Source organism: Castor canadensis, chromosome 10 (genome assembly GCF_047511655.1).
Source record: "Castor canadensis chromosome 10, mCasCan1.hap1v2, whole genome shotgun sequence".
In the NCBI taxonomy this organism is placed as follows: Eukaryota; Metazoa; Chordata; class Mammalia; order Rodentia; family Castoridae; genus Castor; species Castor canadensis.
This window is the reverse complement of record NC_133395.1, coordinates 107,384,792-107,408,056: the sequence shown is the minus strand read 5'-3', so window position 1 is coordinate 107,408,056 and position 23,265 is coordinate 107,384,792. Positions and strand designations below refer to the sequence as shown.

General features: G+C 36.9%; 1 protein-coding gene across 2 annotated transcripts in view; it reads left to right on the top strand.

Moving 5' to 3' along the window:
• Kcnh8 (potassium voltage-gated channel subfamily H member 8) overlaps positions 1–12,585 on the top strand; it is a 362,401-nt gene extending 349,816 nt beyond the window's left edge. For both annotated transcript variants that reach the window (XM_074043836.1, XM_074043837.1), the window contains one exon: positions 11,342–12,585. In XM_074043836.1, the coding sequence (XP_073899937.1) occupies positions 11,342–12,046 (705 nt within the window). In that variant the 3' untranslated portion in view covers positions 12,047–12,585. The remainder of the gene's footprint in view (positions 1–11,341) is intronic.
• Positions 12,586–23,265: the final 10,680 nt, after the last annotated feature.

The window sequence follows — 23,265 nt, the reverse complement described above, 5'->3', positions numbered from 1 at the left end:
TTATCTGACTTCTTAAACACTTGTATTAGCACATATTAGTTATATGAAGGGTTTCATTGTGACATTTCCACATACTTACAATGTACCTTGGTTAGGCTCACTCTCCCTCATCTCTCTCCCCCTACTTAAAATGATTTCAGCAGGTTTCACTGTTCTATTATAGCTACACTAGTATTTGTGAAGTAATACTTCACATGGTTTTAAATTTACTTGTCTGATAACTGTTAATATTGAGTATCTTTTCGTGTGTCTGTTGACCATTAGTATATCTTCTTATAGAACTGTGTATTCATATACTTTACCTATTTTAAAACTGAGTTGTCTTCTTATTATCAACTCATAAGAGTTCTTTACATATGATATATACTTGTTTCTTAATACATGTATGATTTTCAATTTTCTTCTCTCATTCTGTAGATTGCCATTTGACTTTCTTGATAGCATTTTTTGAAGCACAAAAGTAATGATTTTGGTGATATCATTATCAATTTCTTTTTTCGGCTGCTTGTATGTTAGAATCATGTCTAGATCTTACTTGTGCAAGATCATGAAAATTTATTCCTGGGTTTTCCTCTAAGAACTTTATAGTTTCAGCTTTTATATTGATTCATTTTAAGTTTCCATTGATATATAGCATGATCCAATTTCTTTTAATTTTTTTTGTGTGGACCATTGTTAAAAATACTGCTTTTCCTATTTAGTGATCTTAAGACTTTTCAGGAAATCCAGAACATAAATGTGAGAGTTTCTTAATTTTATTTTGTTGATCTATGTCTACTTGTAGATCCATAGAAACAGAAACAATAGAAGTAAATAGATTGATGGATAGGTAGACAGATGACTGATAGCTAGATATATAGATACATAGATAGATACATAGAAAGACGGTACAGAGATAGGTATAGAGATAGACATAGATATTGAGAGAGAAAAATAGTAGCAATTGGCTCAAATGACTATGGAGGCTGCAGTTGGTAAGCTGGAGAAGCAGGAGATCTAATTGTGTTGTTCCATTTGAGCCTAAAGGCCTAAGAATCAGGAAAACCAATGATATAAATTCCAACCCAAAAGCCAGAAGACTTGAGACACAAGAAGAGCTGATTTTCCTTTCTGATAAAAAATAAGGGAAGACTAATGCCTCAGCTTAGTTAGGCAGGTAAAGTTCCCTCTTACTTGGCCTTTTTTTCTACTTAGGTCTTCAGCTGATTGGATGAGGCCTACAAACATTAAGGAGTACCATCTGCTTTACTCAGTCTACTGATTTAAATGCTAATCTCATTTACATACATCTTCAGAGACACACTAGAGTAAGACTTGACCAAATGTCTGGAACCCACCAGGACCCAGTCAAGTTGACATACAAAATTAGCACCACGTCTACTGAATATCTTCTGTTGATGAGTTTAATGGCTCTTGAAGTGACTTTAAGTCATTGGCCCATTTAGATGTCTATTGCCTTGGTAACAATAATTCTTTTCGTTTTAGGGTCTAAACTTTTTTTAGAAAACAATTTCTTTTTATCAAAGATATGGTGGTTCTTTCTGTGGAACAAAATTAGACATTTTCTCAGACACTAGAATTTAGAAAGACATTTCAGTTTTAGCCTTTTAATTCCATATATTTTATATTGTATGCATGATGAGAACCAATATTTATGAAAACCCAGTTCCATTCTTGATGCCCGTAATGTTGCTGAGACTCTCACTGAGTGACAGGAGCCCTTTCTTTCATTTGACACATTAGCACATTGTTAATTTTAAAAGAATGAGAATCCCTTTCATATCAACTTGGCCTCCATCATTTATGATACCAAGTTCATGTTGCTATTGAGCCCATTTGGAGAAAAATGTGTTTTATTACATTTCATAATTGGATCCTAGATCATAATCATTTTTAAAATGGCTATTCTAGTTATTTACAGATATTTTTAGTATTTTCTTATGACTTTAGAGTTTTATTTTATATAATCACTAAGATCCAAAAGTTGAATTTCAAATTTTGTTTCCTAATACCAAAATCTTAACTTTTCTTCCCTCGTTTTCAAACTCCTCACAAAGTCTAGTAACTATTTCTAAAATATTGAAGATTCCTACCATTCTCAGATTATTCTGAGTTAACAAACTGCAAACCCTATGTCCTAAAATTTATTTCATGTTCAAGAGAAAAGACTGATAGGTCAGCAGGAGGGTCTTTACCCTGGAGTAGTTTGCTGATTGGCTATGTCCTATTTGGAGTAGAGCACAGAAAATTGTGTGGCTTTAAAGATATAGATAACATTTATGTTCATATTTGATTAAACAGAACTAATTTCATGGACACAATTTTAAGAGCAAAAATGTAATCTTCTGTGTTTTCCAGAAGAAATGGAAAATTGAGTGCTGATAAACACTGGTAATACCCTCCATAATGCCCAAAAGTTAATATGAAAATTTTTTCTCCTACTTAATTTTGCTCAGCATATAGAATGCCCAAATGTCCCTAGTTAGATGTATCATACAATACCCACATAAACAAATACACAAAATGAAATGCTTTTCACTGGAAAACAGAAGAGAGATCCCAGTTGTTAACTAGGAGTTGCTTTACCACTTTTCTGTGTGTCTGTGAAAATCCAGGATTCTATCAAAAATTTGCATAAGAAATCTATACTACTAATCTGATAAAATTCATTCCTTAGTCTTCTGAATTGTTGGTATTATTGTATCTTTTCATTTCTACAGTTGGATCAACTAAAGCGCACTGATAGGAGTCCTATGTCATTCCCAGGATCTGTCTATACAGTCCATAATTCCTCATTCTGATCATTTATAGTTTTTGATCATCATTCCTCAGAGAGAAAATATAAACATAGGCTATATGTTCTCTTTTATGACACAGAAAATTTATCCACTGAATATTTGGTGGAACCATTCTGTATTTCCACTTTTACATATGTAATATTGAGGTTAATGTGACATTTTGTGGACACAGGTGGCTGAACTGTAATACATCCAACTAATTCATGCTTTGTAAGACTGTCTTACAGTTATCAAGCCTGTATGAATGTCAGTAGTGTGATAATAGCAATCTTTATTTTGTTCTCTGTCTTATGGTTGATGCATAGTAGACATATACTTATAACTGATGAATGAAGAAAAGATGGTTCAATAGGCATGATATTTATTTTAACTGAGACATTAGGACATTGAATAGAAGAAAAAATGGAATCTTAATTTTGAGTTTGAGGAGACATTAGAAATCCTGATATATGAGATGTTCATATTGCAGACAAGTAAACTGGTAAGAAGAAATTATCATATATATTACAAGGGAGATTGAAACAAAATGGAAATATTAACTAAATCTCAGTCCAAGGGCTTTCTTTTTATTAAGTTAGTATCCAAAGCAGACCATCCTTGGTCTATATTGAAAAGATTTCCTTCTGAAATATCAGAAGTCCACATCAGAACATGTGTCTCTGGTTCCTTAAGTCAACCATATGCACACTTAAGTTTAAGACTTGGTTTACCTATGGACAGATAATTTAGGGTACAATAATTCTGCAATAGGTTTATCATAAAAGTCTGATAAATTATACTATATGTTGTTTTTCCATATATGAGTCTCAGTTATCAATATTCCACAATTTAGCATTTCCAAAGCTAAAAAAATACATTTTGCATGATGAACTCTGAGATAATTTATATGTTAATTGCCTTAGTCATTCCATAGTGTATATATATTATATATATGTATATATATACATATATATATAAGTCTTAATCATATTATACACCATAAATACATAACTTTTTTGTGGTACTGGGGATCAGACCTGGGCTTACACATGCCATGCCAGGCAATTGCTCTACCATTGAGTTACACTCCCAGCCCTTTTATCTTTTCTATCTTCTTTATTTTAAGACAGGAACTCATTAAGTTGCTGAGACTGGCCTCAAACTCACCTCCTGCCTCTTCCTCCCAAGTAGCTTACATTATAAGAGTGAAGGACCACACCCAACTAATATTAGATTTTTGTAATAAAAAAAGAATGCAAAAAGTCAGAAAAAAAAGATTAGAAACTAATAATCTGATCCTGCAAAACATGGAGCAGCAGTGTTGGCATTAACTAGAAGTTTGCTAGAAATGTGAATTCCCAGGCCCTGGCCCATAGACTTCAAAAGCATGCTGTGTCAAGATCCCCAGGTGATTCTCAACACATTAAAGTCAACAAGCACTACTGTATACTACTGTCATCTGAAAGGTACAGACTTGTTTCGTGATTGCTGATAGCAGTAAGAGTCCCTTAACCAGACAGTATTCCAGATACTATTCAAACTTTGTCACAGGAATCAGAAAAACAGATGTGGGAAGCAAAAGACTAATAAATAATGGATTACTATGGCACAGCTGAAGTAATATAGTTATGTCCAAAGGCCTAGCTTGCAGAAATTCAATGAAGCCATTGAAGTAATCACTTCGAAGAATACAGTTGGTTATTTTCTATTGGTAACACTAATTCTTCTTTTATTGTAATTTAAGAGACATCAGCTGCACCTGCAAAAGTAAAACTCTGGTACTGTTCCTGTGTGGCTTAAGACAAGCCACTTCACCTCCCAGTTTCTAGTCTCTCCAGCTGTGGACAGAGATTTACATCTTTTGTTAGCAATGAAATTGAGACTCTCATTTGGATGAAATGTGTGCCAGTGCCAAGTATGATTATTATTTTAGCTGACAAATAAAGACTTTCACTTGTTTTTGAATGCTTTATAAAACAAAAGACTCAAGGATGAAATTATGCCGATCATCTTTTTTGTTTTGCCTGTTTAGAGCATTTGATTGAACTTGTCTAATTCTCATGGTAAATATGCAACACAACAAAGGATTAAATGAAAGACCATTTAATTACCTGAATCATAGCTTGTAAAAAATGTATATGTTTTTGGGGCAGGGGGAGAGGATTGGTGTAATTAGTACCTCTGAATTTAGGAAAATTGGGTCTAGCATGAAAATGTGTACACTTTTGGCAAAAACTGAGTGACAGGTCAAGAACTCTTCAAGCTAAGAAGATTATGTCAACAGATGCATTCCCCCATCTGCTCACTGAATGCATAAAAATGGAAATCACATTTTTCTCTGCCTACTAACTAAAATTCCAGATATACTCAGATTCCATAGATTATACCATACGAATAGCCAAGACCAAGACAGAGAAAGCATATAACATGAAGGAAAGCTGTATTGATGTGAAATAAATGGTACTGCAAAAGAAATATTTGTAGCTCATACTCCTGCTCCCAAAAGACACAATCTGAAGACACACCAGAACAATAAATCACAATTCAACTGACAAGCTGACAATGTATTGCTGGGAAAATAGGGTACCAGCACCACAGTGGATTTCTTAAATTATGTAATTACCCAATGTTTTAACATCTCCCATTTTTAAGTAACTGGGACTTGTATGAGACACTATATCATATGAAACATTCTTACCTATAGATCTCTAGGACCACTTATTTCTTTATCTTGCAGGACTACTTAGGAAAGATTGGTGAAAAGAAGTTATTTAAATTCAGTTTAAAATAGCATAACCTCATATTAAGGAATTCACCATGCAATTTGCTATTCATTAAAGTAACCCTCCCTGTGTCAACAAAGATTGATTGAGGGCTGGTGAATTGGCTCAAGTGATAAGAGTGCCTGCCTAGCAAGTGCAAGGCCCTGAGTTCAAACCCCAGTGCCACCAAAAAAAACAAAAAAGATTTATTGAATACTTACTTTCTGAGCAAATTTGAACAGGAACTTGATCTACTATTAGAACAATAAAGTACCTGCCTTCCTTATCCTTCCATCTCCATATTGGTTATTATTCAATTCTAATCAACACCAAGTCACACATTCTATTTTATCTCATATCCTTGATAGAGAATTGTCAATCTGTCTGACTGCAATTACTCAAACTTTAGACTGGAAATACAGGACCTTAAGCAACAATGCTCAATGACTCCAGTTATTGCTGTTACTACTTGCTACTGCAAAAATCCATCCAAGGCAATACTAAACCTTAAAGAATATTCTGATATTAGTAATGCAAAAATGCTAATCGAAATGGATTACATCTCTATGCTAAAGCAGAGAAAGAATTATATAGACAACTGTGGCTTTCATTGCTTTTGTACTAAAATGTTTCCTGGATTAGTATTCCCTACCATGAAGATATTCTCAGATATCTTAGTGCCTATATTGCATTATCATATCCAGCCTTGTGGGATTATTACATAATACCAGTTAAGTGAACAGTAACATCCTACATGCATTATATTGTTTAATTCTCACAACAAAACCCTTATGGAAATATGATGCAGAGGTGGGTGATAACTAACATTACATCAATGGAGCTAATTAAACATGAGTTCAGTAAACCAGATACTGGAAATGTAGGGTAACAATGCTTATTTCTAAGCCAACAGAAGTTCTGAAGAATCCTGGACAGGGCAGAAATAGCAAAGTTAGTGGTAAGTTAATGCTTCCCCCGCTAAGTGTATGCATATTGTGATAAATAGGCAAGTCTATTATCACATGGGTGTTTCTATTCATGATAGGAGGTGATGCTCAACTTGCAAGCTTGCTAACCACCTAAAGTATTGTGCGGTTAAGTCATGATCCTAGAGAACAAAGAGTGGAAGAAACTTTAGATGCTCCAAAGTTTTGAATAGAAAACTGAACCACTTGGAAGCACAGATGGTGTTTACATCACTTCTTTCTAACAGTTGGGACCTTGGAAGGGATAGAAAAATCTTGAATATGAACAATTTGCTATACAGATGGTGATGGTGAACTGGTTTGGCAACAGTTTTAAATTCCATACTGGTGGGTTCTTATCCACAGAAGAATAATGGAAAAGAAGAAGAAGAAGAAAAGGGAAGAAGAGAAATGGATAAAGAAAGCATAATTTAATACACAAGAAAGAGAAGAATGTATTAAATCATGTTTTACCATTTTTACATTTACTCACATGTGTATACATTGTTTGGGCCACCTCCCCATGTTTCATGTTTTCTTTATCAATTATCCCTACAAGTAGAAAAAATCAGAAGATCACATCAAAAACAGCCACACAGAGGAACAACCAGGAATGCAAAAAGTTTGCCAAATTTCTATTGAAAAATAAGTAGATTTGCTACTTGGCATTCAGGATGTACTTATGGTATTTGGGGCCAGTAAATGTAACTCCCAGAGCAATCGAGTTTGTGGTAGGACATTTGACACAGCAGTAACATAAGTGAAATCTCGCAGAAATCAGGGTCGAAAGAGACCCATTTCTGCTATTATGAAGGGACCATAGTAAGAGGAGAGAGATTCCAAAGAGTAGAAATACCACTTGCTCTTAGAAACTGAGGGATAATCAAGCCTTTAGATTAGGATATTTATAGATGAAAATTTCAAGTCATATAATACCTATTTTTAATATCTATATCTACAATGAACAGAGAAAGTTACAGATTTTTCAGTATAATTTTGTAGGAGGCAGCTACAAAATGTTTATGGTAAAATCATAAAATAAGATAAAAAATGAAAGTGATTATGATTTTTTTTTTCAAAATGGCAGGCATTGTATTCTTTTTTGCCTTCAAGATGTACTGAGTGAATGTCATGTTCTAAGTATTGCTTTCACTCCAAGAAATATCAAGAGAAATAACATTTCCTACCTGAAAGAACTCATAACTTAGTTCAGGACAGATAAAACTATACATTGCAAAATGGCCAGGTCTAAAACTACTACCAATGAGAGATCAAAAAAATTCTCCTCCAAGAAAACCAAGGTCAGAAGTTTGAAGGGAAAGAAGAAGAAGGGGGAAAAACCCAGCAGAAAAAGAGGCAGAGAAGAGCTCCAAGTTGGAGGGACCAACAGGCACAAGGGTTCTAGAGTATGGCTCTCACCCGATTCTGTCTGATGGTGTGCAATGGGAAAAATGGAAGATGTGGGGACATTGGAAAATGACATGAGACTTCTGAAAGACTTTGTAACTACTGCTCAAAAAGAGATTATGTTTTCTAAGATAAGTGGCAGAAACTAAAGAATTTAGGCTACTGTTAAGGTAAGTAGGAAAACTTGGGTTCATTTGATCAGAATGATTTTACTTATTTTTATTGTTCTTTTTGCAATATTCTTGTTGTAAGTTATACTTTGAAGCCAAATCTTAACTGTACAGTCTCATTCACAAAGCAGCCCCAGCAACCATTATTTTTTAGCAATTTGAAATCTTCTTACCATGCTGTGACTGAACCTCACCAACTTCAAAGAGTAGATTATTTTCTACATTTAATTAAGAATATTGTTTTTCCTATTTTAGAATGGACTCTGTTAGCCAGCCCAGCAGGAAACAGTAAACACAAGTGTAATAAAACCTTACTGCATTTTCCGTGGCAGTTTTTTGTCATCTGCAGTGTTGTGTCACTGCATCTCCACCTTCAGGAGAGGCAGTGTCTTCCCGATAGCTGTCTTGTTTTTGTAAAAGGAGAGATCCTTTACCTAGTAGAATTAATTCCCTCTTGTGACTTTAATAGTGTGCAGGGATGTATCTCCACAGAGACGGTGACAGAAATCTTCCTTAACAGCACTGTACTCCAGAGCTAAAGTAACCTGTTTCATTGAGTTCTCTTCTCCTTTTAGTTTAAACTAACAGAGTTATTTGCTTTCTGAAAATGATGATGCATTTTTGCATTCCTGGAGCCAATCAAGACCCTGAATTCCCAAAGTTCATGACCTCAAAGTTGAGTTAAATGAACACTACAAGTTAGGTCTCAAGAATACAGCCATGAGCAGGTATGGTGGCCCACACCTGTAATCCTAGCTACCAGGGAGGTAGAGATCAGGAGGATCACTGTTCAAGACCAAACCCAGGCAGAAAAGTTTGCAAGTTCCCATCTCAAACAATAAAATCTGGGTGTGGTGGCATATGTGGGAAGCATAAATAGGAGGACCGTGGTCCAAGTCAGCCCCAGACACAAACAGGGAGACCCTATTAAAAAATAACAAAAACAAAAGCGCTAGGGACATGGATTAAGTGGTAAAGCACCTGCCTAGCAGGCTACAGGCCTTGAGTACCACCAAAACAAAAATGTTATGTAGCCATGTAAAGGTGTTTCAGCCATGAGAAAATATCTATTCATTTTGAAAGCTAGAATGTAGCTCTTCAGAAATAGGTTTGTACCCTATGGTAAACTTTTTTTTTTGCATTTACCTAATTTGCTGTGAAGAGAAATTACTGTTTATTCAGTCTCCTATTATTTTTAGAGATGACATTTCAGACAGCGTTCATCCATGAGGTTACGTTTTTGTGTCGTTGTGCTTTTTATAGATTCTGACCACATTTGCAAAAATCTTTCCATTCTCTCTTAAACAATATCTCCTTTTCCATGTAATAATATACTATAGCAAAAAAGAATCAAATTGATAGGGGCTGAATTCTACAACAAAGGCTATCATTCATGATATGTGACCTTAAAAATACTGTTTTCATCTCTGGGTCTCAATGTCCTCATTTTATGGGTTGGAAAATAATACTGTAGCTCTGTTCATCTAGCATTGTTGGTTGATTCAGTCAATAAAGTGTACCTGAAGTACACTGTATTGTTATTCAAATATTGAATAATATAATTGTAAATATGCCTACAGTTCAAAATTGTCCTTCAAAGACTGTCTTTATTCAAACCTCAATAAAAGGACAACTGGGAGCATTTTTATTGGGAGCTGAGCTAATCTAGATATGGTGAGTTTAATAGAGGAATTAAGTTTACCCCATCTACCATTGTTTCATTTGGTGGCAGCTGTCTCTTCTGAACTTTAGATAGAACCTTGGGAGTGTCTGTTGGGCAGATCCAGTAACACTGCTCAAAGTGTGATCCATGGCTATAGAATTGATGAAACTGACAACCTATAGTGACAATTTCTGAGCCCACTGACTCTTCCTCAGATTCACGGTTCCTCGCTGAAAAGCCTTGAACAAGTATTTGGAAAGGCCCCTCCAATTCCATGTCTGCAGTAGGAAGACATTTTGGCCTGCCAAATTTTAAGCAGGTGTTACCAGTTAGTCACTTGAACCATGGAAAAGCCACCGTCTGGCCTTTTTTGAATGCCTGACTTTGAGTAGTGCAACCTCCTGGTGGGCCTGCCAGAGAAAATTAGCTTCATAATACACTTGCTGGAAATGAATTGAATTAAGTTACTAGATGAATTAGGAATGTGTATGTAAATGTTGAAGAAAGTCTTCTCGAAACAGCAACCCTGGTTTTAGCATCATTGAAGTTGAAACTGCCCTTCTTTTGTCCTGATGATCTTTAGCCAAAGGGTCCAGCTGCTTCTATTGGAGTTTTGTGGATGGTGATAGTAAATCAAGAGATAAGGAAGTCTTTTATAAAATACAAAGTGTTATAGCAATGAAGGCAAGATGTTACAACATTGAGTGAGTGTTATGAATTTAACCAAAGGCTACAAAACATGTGTGTCCTGTTGGCTGAAATATAAGTCCTCCTCATGTTGAGAAACAAATATTTTAGAAAAAGTAAATTAGAGTTAAACTCAACCTTCTGGTAGTTTTCATGGGGTACCTGATGTGGTTGTTAGACAAATAACTCCCTCCAGTAAATTTTATTATTGGTTTTAAATATAAAATGAAAAATGTGAACTCCTAAAGTGTTAAGGAACCATGCCTTCTTTTAGAGTTTTATAAATGCTAAATATCTCACCTAGAAATCTGAGCAAAGCACATGCTACATAATGTGGGTTGTAATTTCACAGAGTTCCTGGTTCACTGATGGATTTTGAGACTCCCAGGTGTGTACAGGGGTTATCTCTACACCAGCTTTGCAAGTGTCTGTTTCTTTCCAACTCATTTTATAACTTTTCCTTTGTCCTTGAACTCCCTACCTAGCAAATCTACTGTGAATTCTTCCTTCCCATGTACACCGTCCTGGAAGGTCCCTTATCCCTAGACTTGTAATAATATGGACTTTGACTAAAAAATGGCAAATGGGAGAACTACCATCCAGTTGGTATCTGCACAGGGAAAGTGGTGCTAAGTGTGTTTTGAATACAATATCTACTCCTTCACATTGTTGTGAATTGCCTGATAACTTCTGTGCACTAGAAATCTCTAATGAAGAGGCCCAGATTGCATGTCTCTCTAGGTTCCTTTGGAATGAGAGTGGCTTTAGATCAGGATGTATATCTACTCACTGCTTGGAGTTGGAGTGGGAGTGAACTTTCAGATTTTCTTAAGAAATCTCACTTCCCTGCTTCAACCTGGTCATTTTATGTACCTCTAACAATTGCCTTTTGCTTTATCTTTCCACCCAGGTTACAACATTGACTCAGGAGGTCTCCCAGTTAGGTAAAGATATGAAGAATGTGATGCAACTTCTGGAAAATGTTCTGTTACCTCAGCAACCATCACAGATTTGCTCTCTACATTCCACATCTGTGTGTCCCTCCAGGGAGGGCTTACAGACCAGGATGAGCTGGAGTACAAACCAACCTTGCCTGCACTTACAAACGAGTGAGGCTGCTTACACCCAAGCTCAACTTTGTCACAGTAATGTCACCTCTGACATCTGGAGTGTGGATCCTTCCTTTGTGGGGAATAGCCCCCAACGAACAGAAGCTCATGAGCAAAACCCTGAAGGCAGTGAACTTTATCATTCTCCAAACCTCAATTATTCACCTTCCCACTACCAGGTCATCCAAGAAGGTCATTTACAATTTTTAAGGTGCATTTCCCCACATTCAGATACCACACTGACCCCTTTACAGTCAATTTCAGCTACTCTCTCATCCTCTGTCTGCTCCTCCTCTGAAACATCATTGCATTTGGTTCTCCCAAGCAGATCTGAGGAGGGCAGCTTTAGTCATGGACCTGTTAGCTCCTTCAGTCTGGAAAACTTGCCCGGCTCTTGGGACCGAGAAGGAATGGCATCAGTCTCTACCAAACCCTTGGAGAACTTCCCACTGGAGGTTGTCACAAGCACAGCAGAAGCAAAAGACAGCAAAGCCACAAACGTATGATATCTCCACATTTGATGCAGCTGCCAATGTCAAACCCACCACTGCATGACAGCTTTAGTTTGCCTTTTTTGCCTCAGGGGGCAGGGCATGAAGACTGGGCAAAGTTTGAAGTCCTGCAGAAGAGAGTGTGAGGAGCCAAGGAAAGGCAGAGCCACCTCCATACTGTAGCAAACAATTTCCAGATCCTAGAGGCATAACGCAAACATTTTTCTGTACAGGTATTAACTTCTGGTCTGTTTGACAGACTTTGGTAAAAGTCCAAAGACCCTGAGGGTCTGAGCAGCTAGAAGTCCCCAATGAAAGAGTTCGTGGATTAGTTTTGTCCTAGGTGGCTTTTGTGAAGGGCAGCAAAGGTTTCTCCTGAGTGCCTGTTTGTCATTGCTGAACAATATCCATATCACTGTTGGCCTCAAGAGTGCACAGCTCCTGCTGATCTATTTTTCTTTTTGTGAGGAAAAGGGACAATTATCACTGCATGTCATCTCCTAGACAATCAGTCAAATAGAGCTGGTGGCCAGTGGTTAGCTATTCGCACGTTATTTGCCATGTAAATGAAAATGTCTTTATTTATCAAAAAAAGAAGCTATTTTTATATCCTTGGTATGACATATGTATTTAAAATATTTATAAAGAAATGAATGTTTTCTTTTCATTTTGGTAAAAAAAAAAAGCTTGCTGTTTTGACAAGAAATGCACTACTGTTATGTATAGTACATCAAAATTATTTATTATTAAGAAGATGTAGTTTCAAGAGGAATTTCCCCTTTTATCTGCATGCAGTTTGCAAAAAAATGTATCCTCACACTTCTGGATTACAAAAGAACAGTGAGGTCATATTTTATTAATGAAATAAAAACATGGAGTGAGTGTCAACAACATGAGCTTTGCCATGGTGGTGCAAAGGGCTCTACCTAGTCTCTCTGAGTCACATTCACAGCCTGAGTTACAGCGACTCCTCCCCTTTCTCCTTCTCCCCATACCAGCAGGAACTTCTCTTCTCTGGGCATCTTACTTTACGATTTAGGAACCCAAAATTGGTCTGTGGAAAATGCTATCACAAAGTCCTTTGACTCACTTAGGAAAGACATGAATGCATCTATTACCCAGTGTCCTTCTTTTAGAAGAGGCTGTAGATAGCAAACATTTCCAAATGGAGCCAAGCTGTGAGCTGTGACTGCTGGAATGACACCAGCTTGCCTTGGGCAGCCCTTGACCTTTAAGCTGAAGGCTGTGCAGGGCAGTTGTCCTTCCCATGTGGTAGAGAAAAAGAAAAGTCCTGGATCCTGACACAATTTAGACCCCAGAATGCTCCCTACATCTCACACCCACCAACTTGCAAATTCAGATGTTGGGTTTGGCAGTCATAACACCTTCACTGAAATTGTATTTTATGTTTAAGAAAATTTAGGGTCAGAACATCCCACCCTACAAGACATACTGAATTCACCTTCTGGAAGTCCCTATTCTCATGTCTTGGCATGAGAAAAAACAATCTGAGGATTAATTGCATCATTAAAAACGACTAAACGAACCAAGATTTCCAATGCCATGTGAGTCATGTACCCTAAACCTGGCTACAGCAGCAAAAAGAAAAAGAAATCTTCTGAAGAAAAATAAATAGGATGTGTTTCTGAGGCAGGTCACTCAAAACTCAATGCCTTCTATCACTCACCTCCAAATTTCAGTCTTTTCTTAAGTTAAAGGGAAAATTCAAGGAAAAGCGATGTCTACATTTCATGTACTCATTTGAATTCCCCACTTTTTTCTCATCCTACCTATGTAATCATTTTAAGTACTATTCAAAAAGAGCTAATTGATATTGGCTCATGAATGTCACATGGCAAACTAGTGCTATTACTACTGATGTCAATAATAATGACCAATACTCTGTTCTTTGAGTACTGACTGTGTACTGACAGATATTTAGGAATCAACATGTGTTATGCTCTCTCACATAGCAATCAAATAATGCTAACCAGTTTCTTGAGTTATTATTATCCCTATTTTACAAATAAATAGGGCACAGACATTTTTTAAATTTTCTCAGTCACATTGTTGTACATGACAAATTCAATACCCAGTGGCCACTCTGGTTATCCTTCCTTCATGTACAAATCTAACCTGTTGCCTTTTTTTCTGTAATTAAGTTGGAACTCATGGCCTTGAGCTTGCTAAACAGGTACTTTACCACTTGAGCCACATCCCCAACCCTTCTTGTTGCTTTTAAGAAATTTATTAGTAATTAATTTCTTTCAAAATCAGTGAATAAAATATTTGAGGGTTTTTTTTTTTCAAAAGTAGACAAATGAATGGGATGAATTAGTTAGTTCTGAGAGTTTGGGGATTTCCCAGTAAAATGGCTGGAAACACACCCACATTTTTCCCATCCAGTCACCTACTCTGTTTCTACTTCTAACCAACTGACTTTAGCATGCTTAAGAATCATTTCCCTGACAGCATGAAATGCAGCTGGACAAGAATGAGTGGGAACCTGGGAAAAGACAGAGTTTCAACTCATTTCTTATAGGAGGGTACCTTTCTCATCTGAGTCCACCTCACCTTGTTCCTAGTAACCTTTTCCCTTGCTCTCTCTCACATCCAAGGCAATTCAGAATCATACAGTTTTATTTTATTTTTGGTGACATATGTTGTGATTTTATTCTAGGAAATGAGACAAGTTTTTCATAAGGATTAGAGTTTCCAAGCATTGTGGCTATGCAAACAACACAAGCTGTTTGTCTTCTCACCAGGAATGTGTTTTTCGAGCCCTACTCTTTTCTCACCTACCTACCCTTTGCTGAAAAGGGAGGGAGCTAGAGGGAATAGAAGCACTCATTTTCTTAATCAAGTGTTTTTCTTAAAAATAATATTGGGAACTAAATTCTTCTTTGTAATTCTAATTAAAAGAAGCAGAAGACAGATTATAGACTTTATATTAATCCAATACAAGAGGAAATTTTTAATAATTAAAGCTACAAATAGAGGTCATGATTTCTCCCCAATAGACAAAACATCATCTCAGAGATTGTGTCTTCCAGAAAGGTTCTGTATTGAGAATGAAGTAACCAGAATATCCGAATCAGAAAGTAACCAGAATATCTGAATCAGAATCACGTGGGATAAGTGTAAAATGCAGAAAACCTGGGTTCAAGCTAATCCCTTTGACTGGAGTCTGAGGAATCAACCATTTACTATACTTACTTAATGACATACATACATTAAGAGTTAAGAAATAATTGGACTACAATCTACAGAAGTACAAGTCTGAGTTCTAGCTAATTTAGACCTTAGGTAAACTAGCAACTGAAGTCTATCAAAGATAGCTCTGAGTCTATATAACTGTGTAATACAGAAGCTTGGTTGACCCCTAAATCAGTACTTCTCAATCTTTATTTCAAATAATTTATTTCTAAGTGATCTTATTAAAATAGAGATTCAGGTCTCTAACTCCTAAATATGGACTGGAATTCCCCCACCATGAATCTAATATAAGTGAATGTTCCAGATACAAACTCTAGAAACTTTGTGGTAAGAAGAGTTACTTCTTTTGGAAGATGGGCAGCTAGAATAAAGTCCACTTACAAGACAAAATTTTACAATACTCTTTCCGCACAGTTCCTAACACACCAGTGATTGTTAAGTGATTGATGACTTTTCTTCAAAAAAGCTTGGAACATGCATCATGAGCTCAGCTTAAAAAAATAAAACGGTTGAGTGCCAACCATGTGCACTTTTTCTATAGGAAAAAGAAAAGTAAAAATACCTTTTGAAATCTTATAAACTGGTCACTTCCTCCCATTTAAGGAGGAATCATATTTGGATGTAAAGCATGACAAGAGAATGAAAACTTCTGTGGATGGCCCCTGTGCAGGGTAGAATTGCAAATGTTGAGATCATGGTTTTATCCATAGCATTGAAAAGAGCCCGATCTTAATAGCTCTTGCAAAGGCTGCTACTTCCCATGAAGTATATAGTTTATATTCTAAGGTCATTCTTTCAAGACATTACTTTTTCTACAAAAGCCCATAGTACTCAAATGCAGACTTCTCTGAGATCGCTCTCGTCACTGAGCATACACACACACAGGTTCTATTGAAAGCTGTTCCAAAAGGCTCTCCTTTGCCTTTTTCTTTCATTTTATACAAAGGCAAATTCCCCAAATAAATATGATGTCAAATAAGGAGCAGGAGTTTTGAAGGGACACAAGAGTGTCTGCTTCCAAGCTCTGTGACCTCAAGCAGGTTAACATTTCTGAGCCTCAATTTCTTCATCTAAAAATTGAGGATTAAAATATGTCTAGTTTGCAATGTCTCTGTGAGATTTAATGAGGAAATTTGTGTGAAAGCACACTGCCTGACATATAATGAATGCTAAGTAAATGTCAGTCAATCTCCCCTGGCCCTTCTTCCACCCTCTACTCCTCTTCTGCTTCTCCCTCCTTCTTCATCTCCCTTCCTCACTCTTAGTTCCTAATCCTTTCCTTGTCCCCAGCTTCCTCTTCCCCAGATTTTCCCTGACTCTTTTCTCCACTCTCCGCTCCCTTCTATCTTCTCCCTCTCTTTCCTGCTCTCCTTCTACTTTCCTTCTCTGCCCTCAGTGTCCCAGACCCACCTCTATAAAATGAGATCAGTTGACCTCTTCTCTACATAAGTCAGAACCCAGCTTTCATACCACAACCCCACAGTCTGTTCACAGTGTTAACAATTAATCAACCTTTACCTTTCAAAATAAAAAAAAAGTCATTGAGTAGAAAAATGTACTGTTGAGCTCCCAACCTCCTTAGCCCCAATTTATCAAGTTTCAGTAATTATTTTTTCAACCTCCTTACAATTTAAAAAACTGGAGAAATTTATTCATTACCATGAATATATTACATAAATGCATACCATCTTTCTTTTTTCTATAAATTTTCTCTATGGAAATTTACTGATACTTTAGCAATCATGTACATACAGACACCACACCCACCACCCCAGGTCACAGAAAACCTGCACACATCAACCAAAAGGTTCAGAACTTTCCATGTAGCAGGTGGTCTTGCTCCTTTGCTCACAGTTCCTCTGGTTAGAAGCAGAGCTGATGAAATGCCTTCAAAGCTTCTCCTGACATCCCATCAAGTGTGTCGGCCCCGACAGAGGGAATAAGCTAAATGTCACTACCTGCAGCTCTTGTCCTGAAAGAGCCTATTGCTTGGGTTGTAGCTTTCAACAGAGCCCTGAATAAAGAGCTCATAAAAGAGGTGAAGACAGCCCAGCAAGGCAGAGACATGTGCATCCACACCTATTATTCCAGGGAATTAAATAAGCTGTTCATTCTAGAAAAAGAAAACTAAGTGCGGGAAATGCATCCTGAGGATAAAACTATGCTTTCTCAGACTTTTTCATTCTGACTTAGGTTCTTCCCCTGGAAACATAAAAACCTAGGGTTTGGATAGACTTTCAGGATGAAGCTAATCAAGCCTTTATTTTGTTTTGTTTGTTTTACAGTTTGCTTGATAAAAATAGAATATACATATGTGATATATTTGAGTCCAATAAAGAATAAAATAGGAAGACATGGGACTTAAAACCGTGTCTGTGCTTTACATTTTTTGTCAAAAAAAATGGATTAGTTTGAAGAGACTATTTTTAGTTAAGAAATCCCTCTAGGTTAAAAAAAATACCCTATATTTTTGGCTGTCTTGTTTCCAGTTGTAATATTTTTTAACAATGATAAGACTCCTGAACTCCAGTTTGGAGCTTTATTCTTTACTTTGGTTTATTTGTCCTGAGGGAGAATTATTTCTGAACTCAGTGTAAGGGTCAGTGCTAAGAATTGCTGAGGAAGGGGCTCACACCCAGATTTCTCATGAAATCTCTGAGTGGCTACAGCGACATGGTCAATACTTTGGGTATCTTTGGGGCCCCTTGCTGAGGTTAGACGTGATGTCCAGGAACCCCCAGGTTGAAATACAGTTCCCTGAAAGTTGCCATGATGACCTGTTGCCCAAAATGAGTTGTGAGAGCTCCTCCTATTCTAATCAGACTGCCTGTAGGATCAAATCAATTGTCATTTTTAGCTCCTAGTACCCAAAAGGCATCTGAGTCCTAGTCCTATATTACTTAGTGTGTCTGGATAACTCCATAAAATCAAATCTACAGAGAGGATTCAGAGGACAGCAATTCTTGGTTCTCAAAGTGTGGTCTGTGCAACAGCCTCTACAGCCTCATCTAGGAGCTTACCAAAACTGTAAAATGCTGAAGTACATCCCAGAGCTACTGAATCAGAATCTGCATTTTAACAAGATGCCCAGGAAATCTGTGTACCTGATACCGTCTAAGAAACACCATCAGAGATACTGGTTCTGGGACTGTAGCTACTAATTAGAATTACCTGTGTAGTTTGTACAGCACAGACTCCTAGATCTCAGGATTCTAATTTAATTTGGCTAGGTCAGACCCAAGTATTGATAATATTTTTAAATTCCCAGATGCCTGCAGCATACATCCAAGGTTCATAAAAGAATGCTGTAGAACTAAGTTCTCAAAATGTGGTGTATCCCCTAACTAGCATCAGGAGCTTGTTAGATGTGCAGACTCACAGACTCCACTAGGGGACATAATCTATGCTGGTTCTAATGCTAACTACAGTTGAAAACTATTGCTTTGGTCTGGATGACCAAAGACACAGTGTAGGCTGAAGTAGGTCTTAAGCAGGGAGATGTGTACATATAATAATAAGGTATATTGTGTCTGTCAACATCAAGTTCTTCCTTGGAGACTCATCACTCTATTTCAAATAGTCCTCCATTTTAAACCCATACCCAATTAGTATAGACATACTAGTATGAATATATCACTTTCTAATTAGAATTGGCTCCTAAATTTCCATCTGTCCTATTTCTACAGTTTAGCCCAGGGATAACCTTGAGGAAAACATTACCCCAGGATGGCTCTGAACCATCTCAGTTTATGAGGCTGAACTTGGAGAAAGAATGGTTATTGAATATAACAGCAAATCACAATTGCAAATATGTGAACCATGTCCCCAAACCTATAGACGATGAGTCCTAAGGAAAAACTATCCAATTGTCTTCCTCCTGTCAATTCAAAAGGTTGTTTTGTTCAGAAATCAGAACTGTGGATCTCCACCCAGAACCAGCTCCATATATAAGCTGAAAGAGCAGCACTATCCTCATTTAACCATATTTGTACAAAATGACAATCTATAATCTAACTGTGAAGAGCTTAAACCTACTGCCAATAAAGTATCATACACAAAACAATGAGAAGAGAATACTTCTCTTATAAAAAAAACTTTTCTTATTTAAATGCAGCCCAAGCACCTGCTATTACAACCCTTTATAGAGACTCACTTTTGTACAAGTTTATTTTTTTTGTATATGGAGCATATACAAGGTTTGCATACTTAGACTGGCCTAATCAGTCTGCATTTACATAATATATAGTGAAAATTATCCTTAAAGATGTTTACTAAAGTTATTATGAAGAACAAGACTTGGGCTGCGATGGAGTTCTTAATTCTACTGCTTGACTATTTGCCTTAATTGACTCTTCATTCCTTCATCTCTGAGATTAGAATGTCTTCAGCTCAGTTCCCCTAGTAGCATATCCTGAAATAAAGATTTTAATGAGGTCGTTTATTTGAGGGATGACTGTGGGAAACACTGCTTGGGGAATAAGAACAACATAGAGGAAGGAGAAGGAAGAGGATGTGTGGTATATTGTAGAGCAGGTAACCACTGCCAATCACTGAGTAGCTTTGGAAGGCGTTATGGAACATGACTATGAGTTGCCCCATCTAGTGAGGAAGAAGTCAGATTATTTATCTTCCCTTTCCCATCTGTCAGTGGCTGAAGGCTGCTCCCAGATCTGTGAGCTACACAATGCCTACCTTTCCCCTATGCAAATGCAAAGGCAGAGCCTGAACAAAGAATCCTGGGTGGCTTGGACATGGCGTGGAATGGTATGTGCACTATAGATAGGGACAGGACACCAAAACCACCTATGATGTGAGATGGCTATTAAATCTAGTCAAAAGGCAGGAAACAAATGGTAATTTGAAAAATAAATGCTTAATATAAAGAATTATTCATTATAAATAGAGGATTAGCTCCAAAAAATATGAAAGAGAATGATGAAAGATAACTGTGGTGGAGGGAAGGTACCCAACAAAAGAATGAACTTGGAAGATGGGCTCCCAGGCAAAGGTCCAGACATTGTTGAAGAAAGTTCAGATACTGCTCATTTAGAGATTTGTTCAGTTGTCTGGATCATAAATGTTCTGAGACTAGAGGGTAAGAAAATTAATGCTTGACTAACAGAAATCCCTTGTTGGGATGCAGGTAAACCAAGACTGGTGAGAGAAATGGCAAGGTGAAAGTGAAGGTATCTAGTGCACTACTCGTCATTATTGGTCACTAGTCACAAGAGCTTACCCAAATGACAACAAAGGAGATCCAGAAAAAAAAAGCCCATTTCTGCAGTGTCTCCACCACCCTCTACTAGCAAAAGAGAAATATTATAAGCAGCAGTTCAATATCAAGCCAGGCAATACAACCTTGATTTTGAGATGAGAGGCAATAACCTAATATCATTCTATGTGAAGTAAATGGAATGATATGTATTAAAATTACATTTTCTCCTTTATTGTTGTGATGGGTGGGGGTACATTGTGGCATTTACACAGGTTCTTACAATGTATCAAATATTACCTCCTCAACCATTATCCTCATCCCTCCACCCCCAGCCCCAGGCCTGTTTCCTGGAGTGGTTTCAACAGGTATCATTCTTGCATCTACTTACATGTGTATACATTTTATTGCTCTGTATTCACCTTCCTACCTCCTTTCCCCAACACCTACCCCTCTCACTGGTGCCAGCCCTCTTCACTGGGCAGGACTTGTTCTGCCCTCCTGTTTATCAATTTCATAAGAGAAAAGATAAAATGAAAAACATGACATTTTAGCTTTAGATAAAGGTAGCTACACAGGGAGTTTCTTTGTGATATTTCCATGTATGTATGTATTATAACTCCACTTGGTTTACCTCCTCTAATTTTTTTCATTCTACCTTAGTCCCTTTCTTATGGTAGTTTCAATTTAAGATTTCTATATTCATTCTTGTATAGTGGGTATATCAACCCTATTCAAGTTCTTAGTTTCCCTATCCCTCTCTTGTGTGACCTCTCCTTAGTGTGATCAGTGTTTTATAGATTCTTACATTTGTTTTAAGTCTATATTCCACAAATGAGAGAGAACATGCAGCTTTTGGCCTTCTGAGTCTGGCTAACTTTACTTAAGATGATGTTCTCCAGTTCCGTTCATTTCCCTGATAGTGACAAAATTTTGCTCATCTTTGTGACTAATTAAAATTCCATTGTATATAAATATCACATTTTCTTAATCCATTTGTCTTAGCTGTTTCCATAGCTTAGCTATTGTGAATAATGCTGCAATAAACATGGGTGTACAAGTGCTTTTATTGTAATCTGACTTACATTCTTTTGGGTATATCCCTAGGAGTAGTATTGCTGGATCATATGACAGATCTATTTTTAGTTTTTTAAGGAGCCTCCATACTGTTTTCCACAGTGTACTAGCTAACATTCCCACAAGCAGAGTATGAGGGTTCCTTTTTCCCACATTCTCACCAACATTTGTTGTCGTTTGTGTTCTTTATGCCATTCTAACAGGAGTGAGGTGGAATCTTAATGTAGTTTTGATTTGCATTTCCTTTATGGGCAAGGATGGTAAGCATTTTTTCATGTGTTTTGTAGCCATTTGGACTTTTTGACAGTAATTTTAAATGAGTGTTTTTACTCTGAATCTTCATCAGTTTTACAGCTTCTGATAAAATCATATTGTTCCTGACATAATTGATTTATTAGTTTTAAAAAACTATCTTTAGCATATGTTATTCCTAACTAGGTTTGCATTCTGTGTACAAATGAATGACACCCCTGTCCACACACATCTTCTTTCATTGCCCAAGGTTTCTCTAGTGAGAACCAAGTCTTTCTTCTGCAATTAATGACCAGTACAATATATTCATTTTAATCTCTCAAGAAGAAGGACTTTACCATACATTTATTTATTCTGCAGTAAATTTTGAAAGGCATTAAAGAAAATGAAAAATCTTGCCTGCATAAAGGTGGGTATGCTCTTCCTGAGCAGGTGGAAAGTCACTGACTTTTCCTTCATAGCCCTTTGGGAAGCCACATCTCTTTCTCTCACCCATGCACACAGCCAAAGTCTATTGCCACCAAAGCACCAAGTTGAAATCTTCTGATTTAGCACAATTTTCTCTCTTATCTTCCTCCCTGGTAATGTGACTGTCAATTAAAATATGTCCCTAATATGTCTTTGTCACATATTCATCCAATTAATTAACCTTTCCCCAAAATGAATTAATCTCCTGACCCATCAATATGCTTCTGGCTATTAATTTATTGTTTTCTTCCATTGATATTCAGTCACTCAAAACTCTTAAAATTAAAAACTGTTCTAGAGTCTCCTTACTTCAAGATACCATTAAAGTCACCAGAGATGCATCCCCAGTACAGCATAACTAATGGTCACAACAAAATAAATAAATAAATGAAACAAAACCAAACAAACAAACAAAAAAAACATAAGAGGTGACTATGGATGGGGACATATATTCTGTTTCAAGAGTTGGGGACATGGCAGAACAATTGGCATTTTGAAGGAATTTTAGTACAATGACTAGAGTGCAGAGAGGATATTGGCTAACCCCTTCAAGGTGGTGATATAGAGGGAAAATTGAACTCTATCAGTGGCTTCTAAAACACTTTCTGGTCTGAGATGCTCTAATCATTGCAGAAAGGAGATTTTAAAAAAAGCTAAGAAAAAGTCATGGGTCAATACTCAGATATGATGAAAATTAACATTGATAGACCTTAAATGAAGAGAAGGTGATTGCCTAGTCATGAATGTGAGAAACAATTTGATCACAAGTAGTCATGTAGCTGCTCATTAAAGCTAAGAGGAGTTTGACTTCTAGAACCATCAGAGAAAATAACTGCATCTGTACTTCCCTTGATGCTTAGAATGATTCTGGGCCAGATACCTCACCTGAGTCTTTCCAGTGTGAATCACAGCAGTTGAGGTAAGAGGCAGCAATTAGATATAAAAAGTAAGAGAATTAAGGAATGTGCCTGCCACAAGCACCTAGAATGTCTACAAGTCTAGGAAGGTG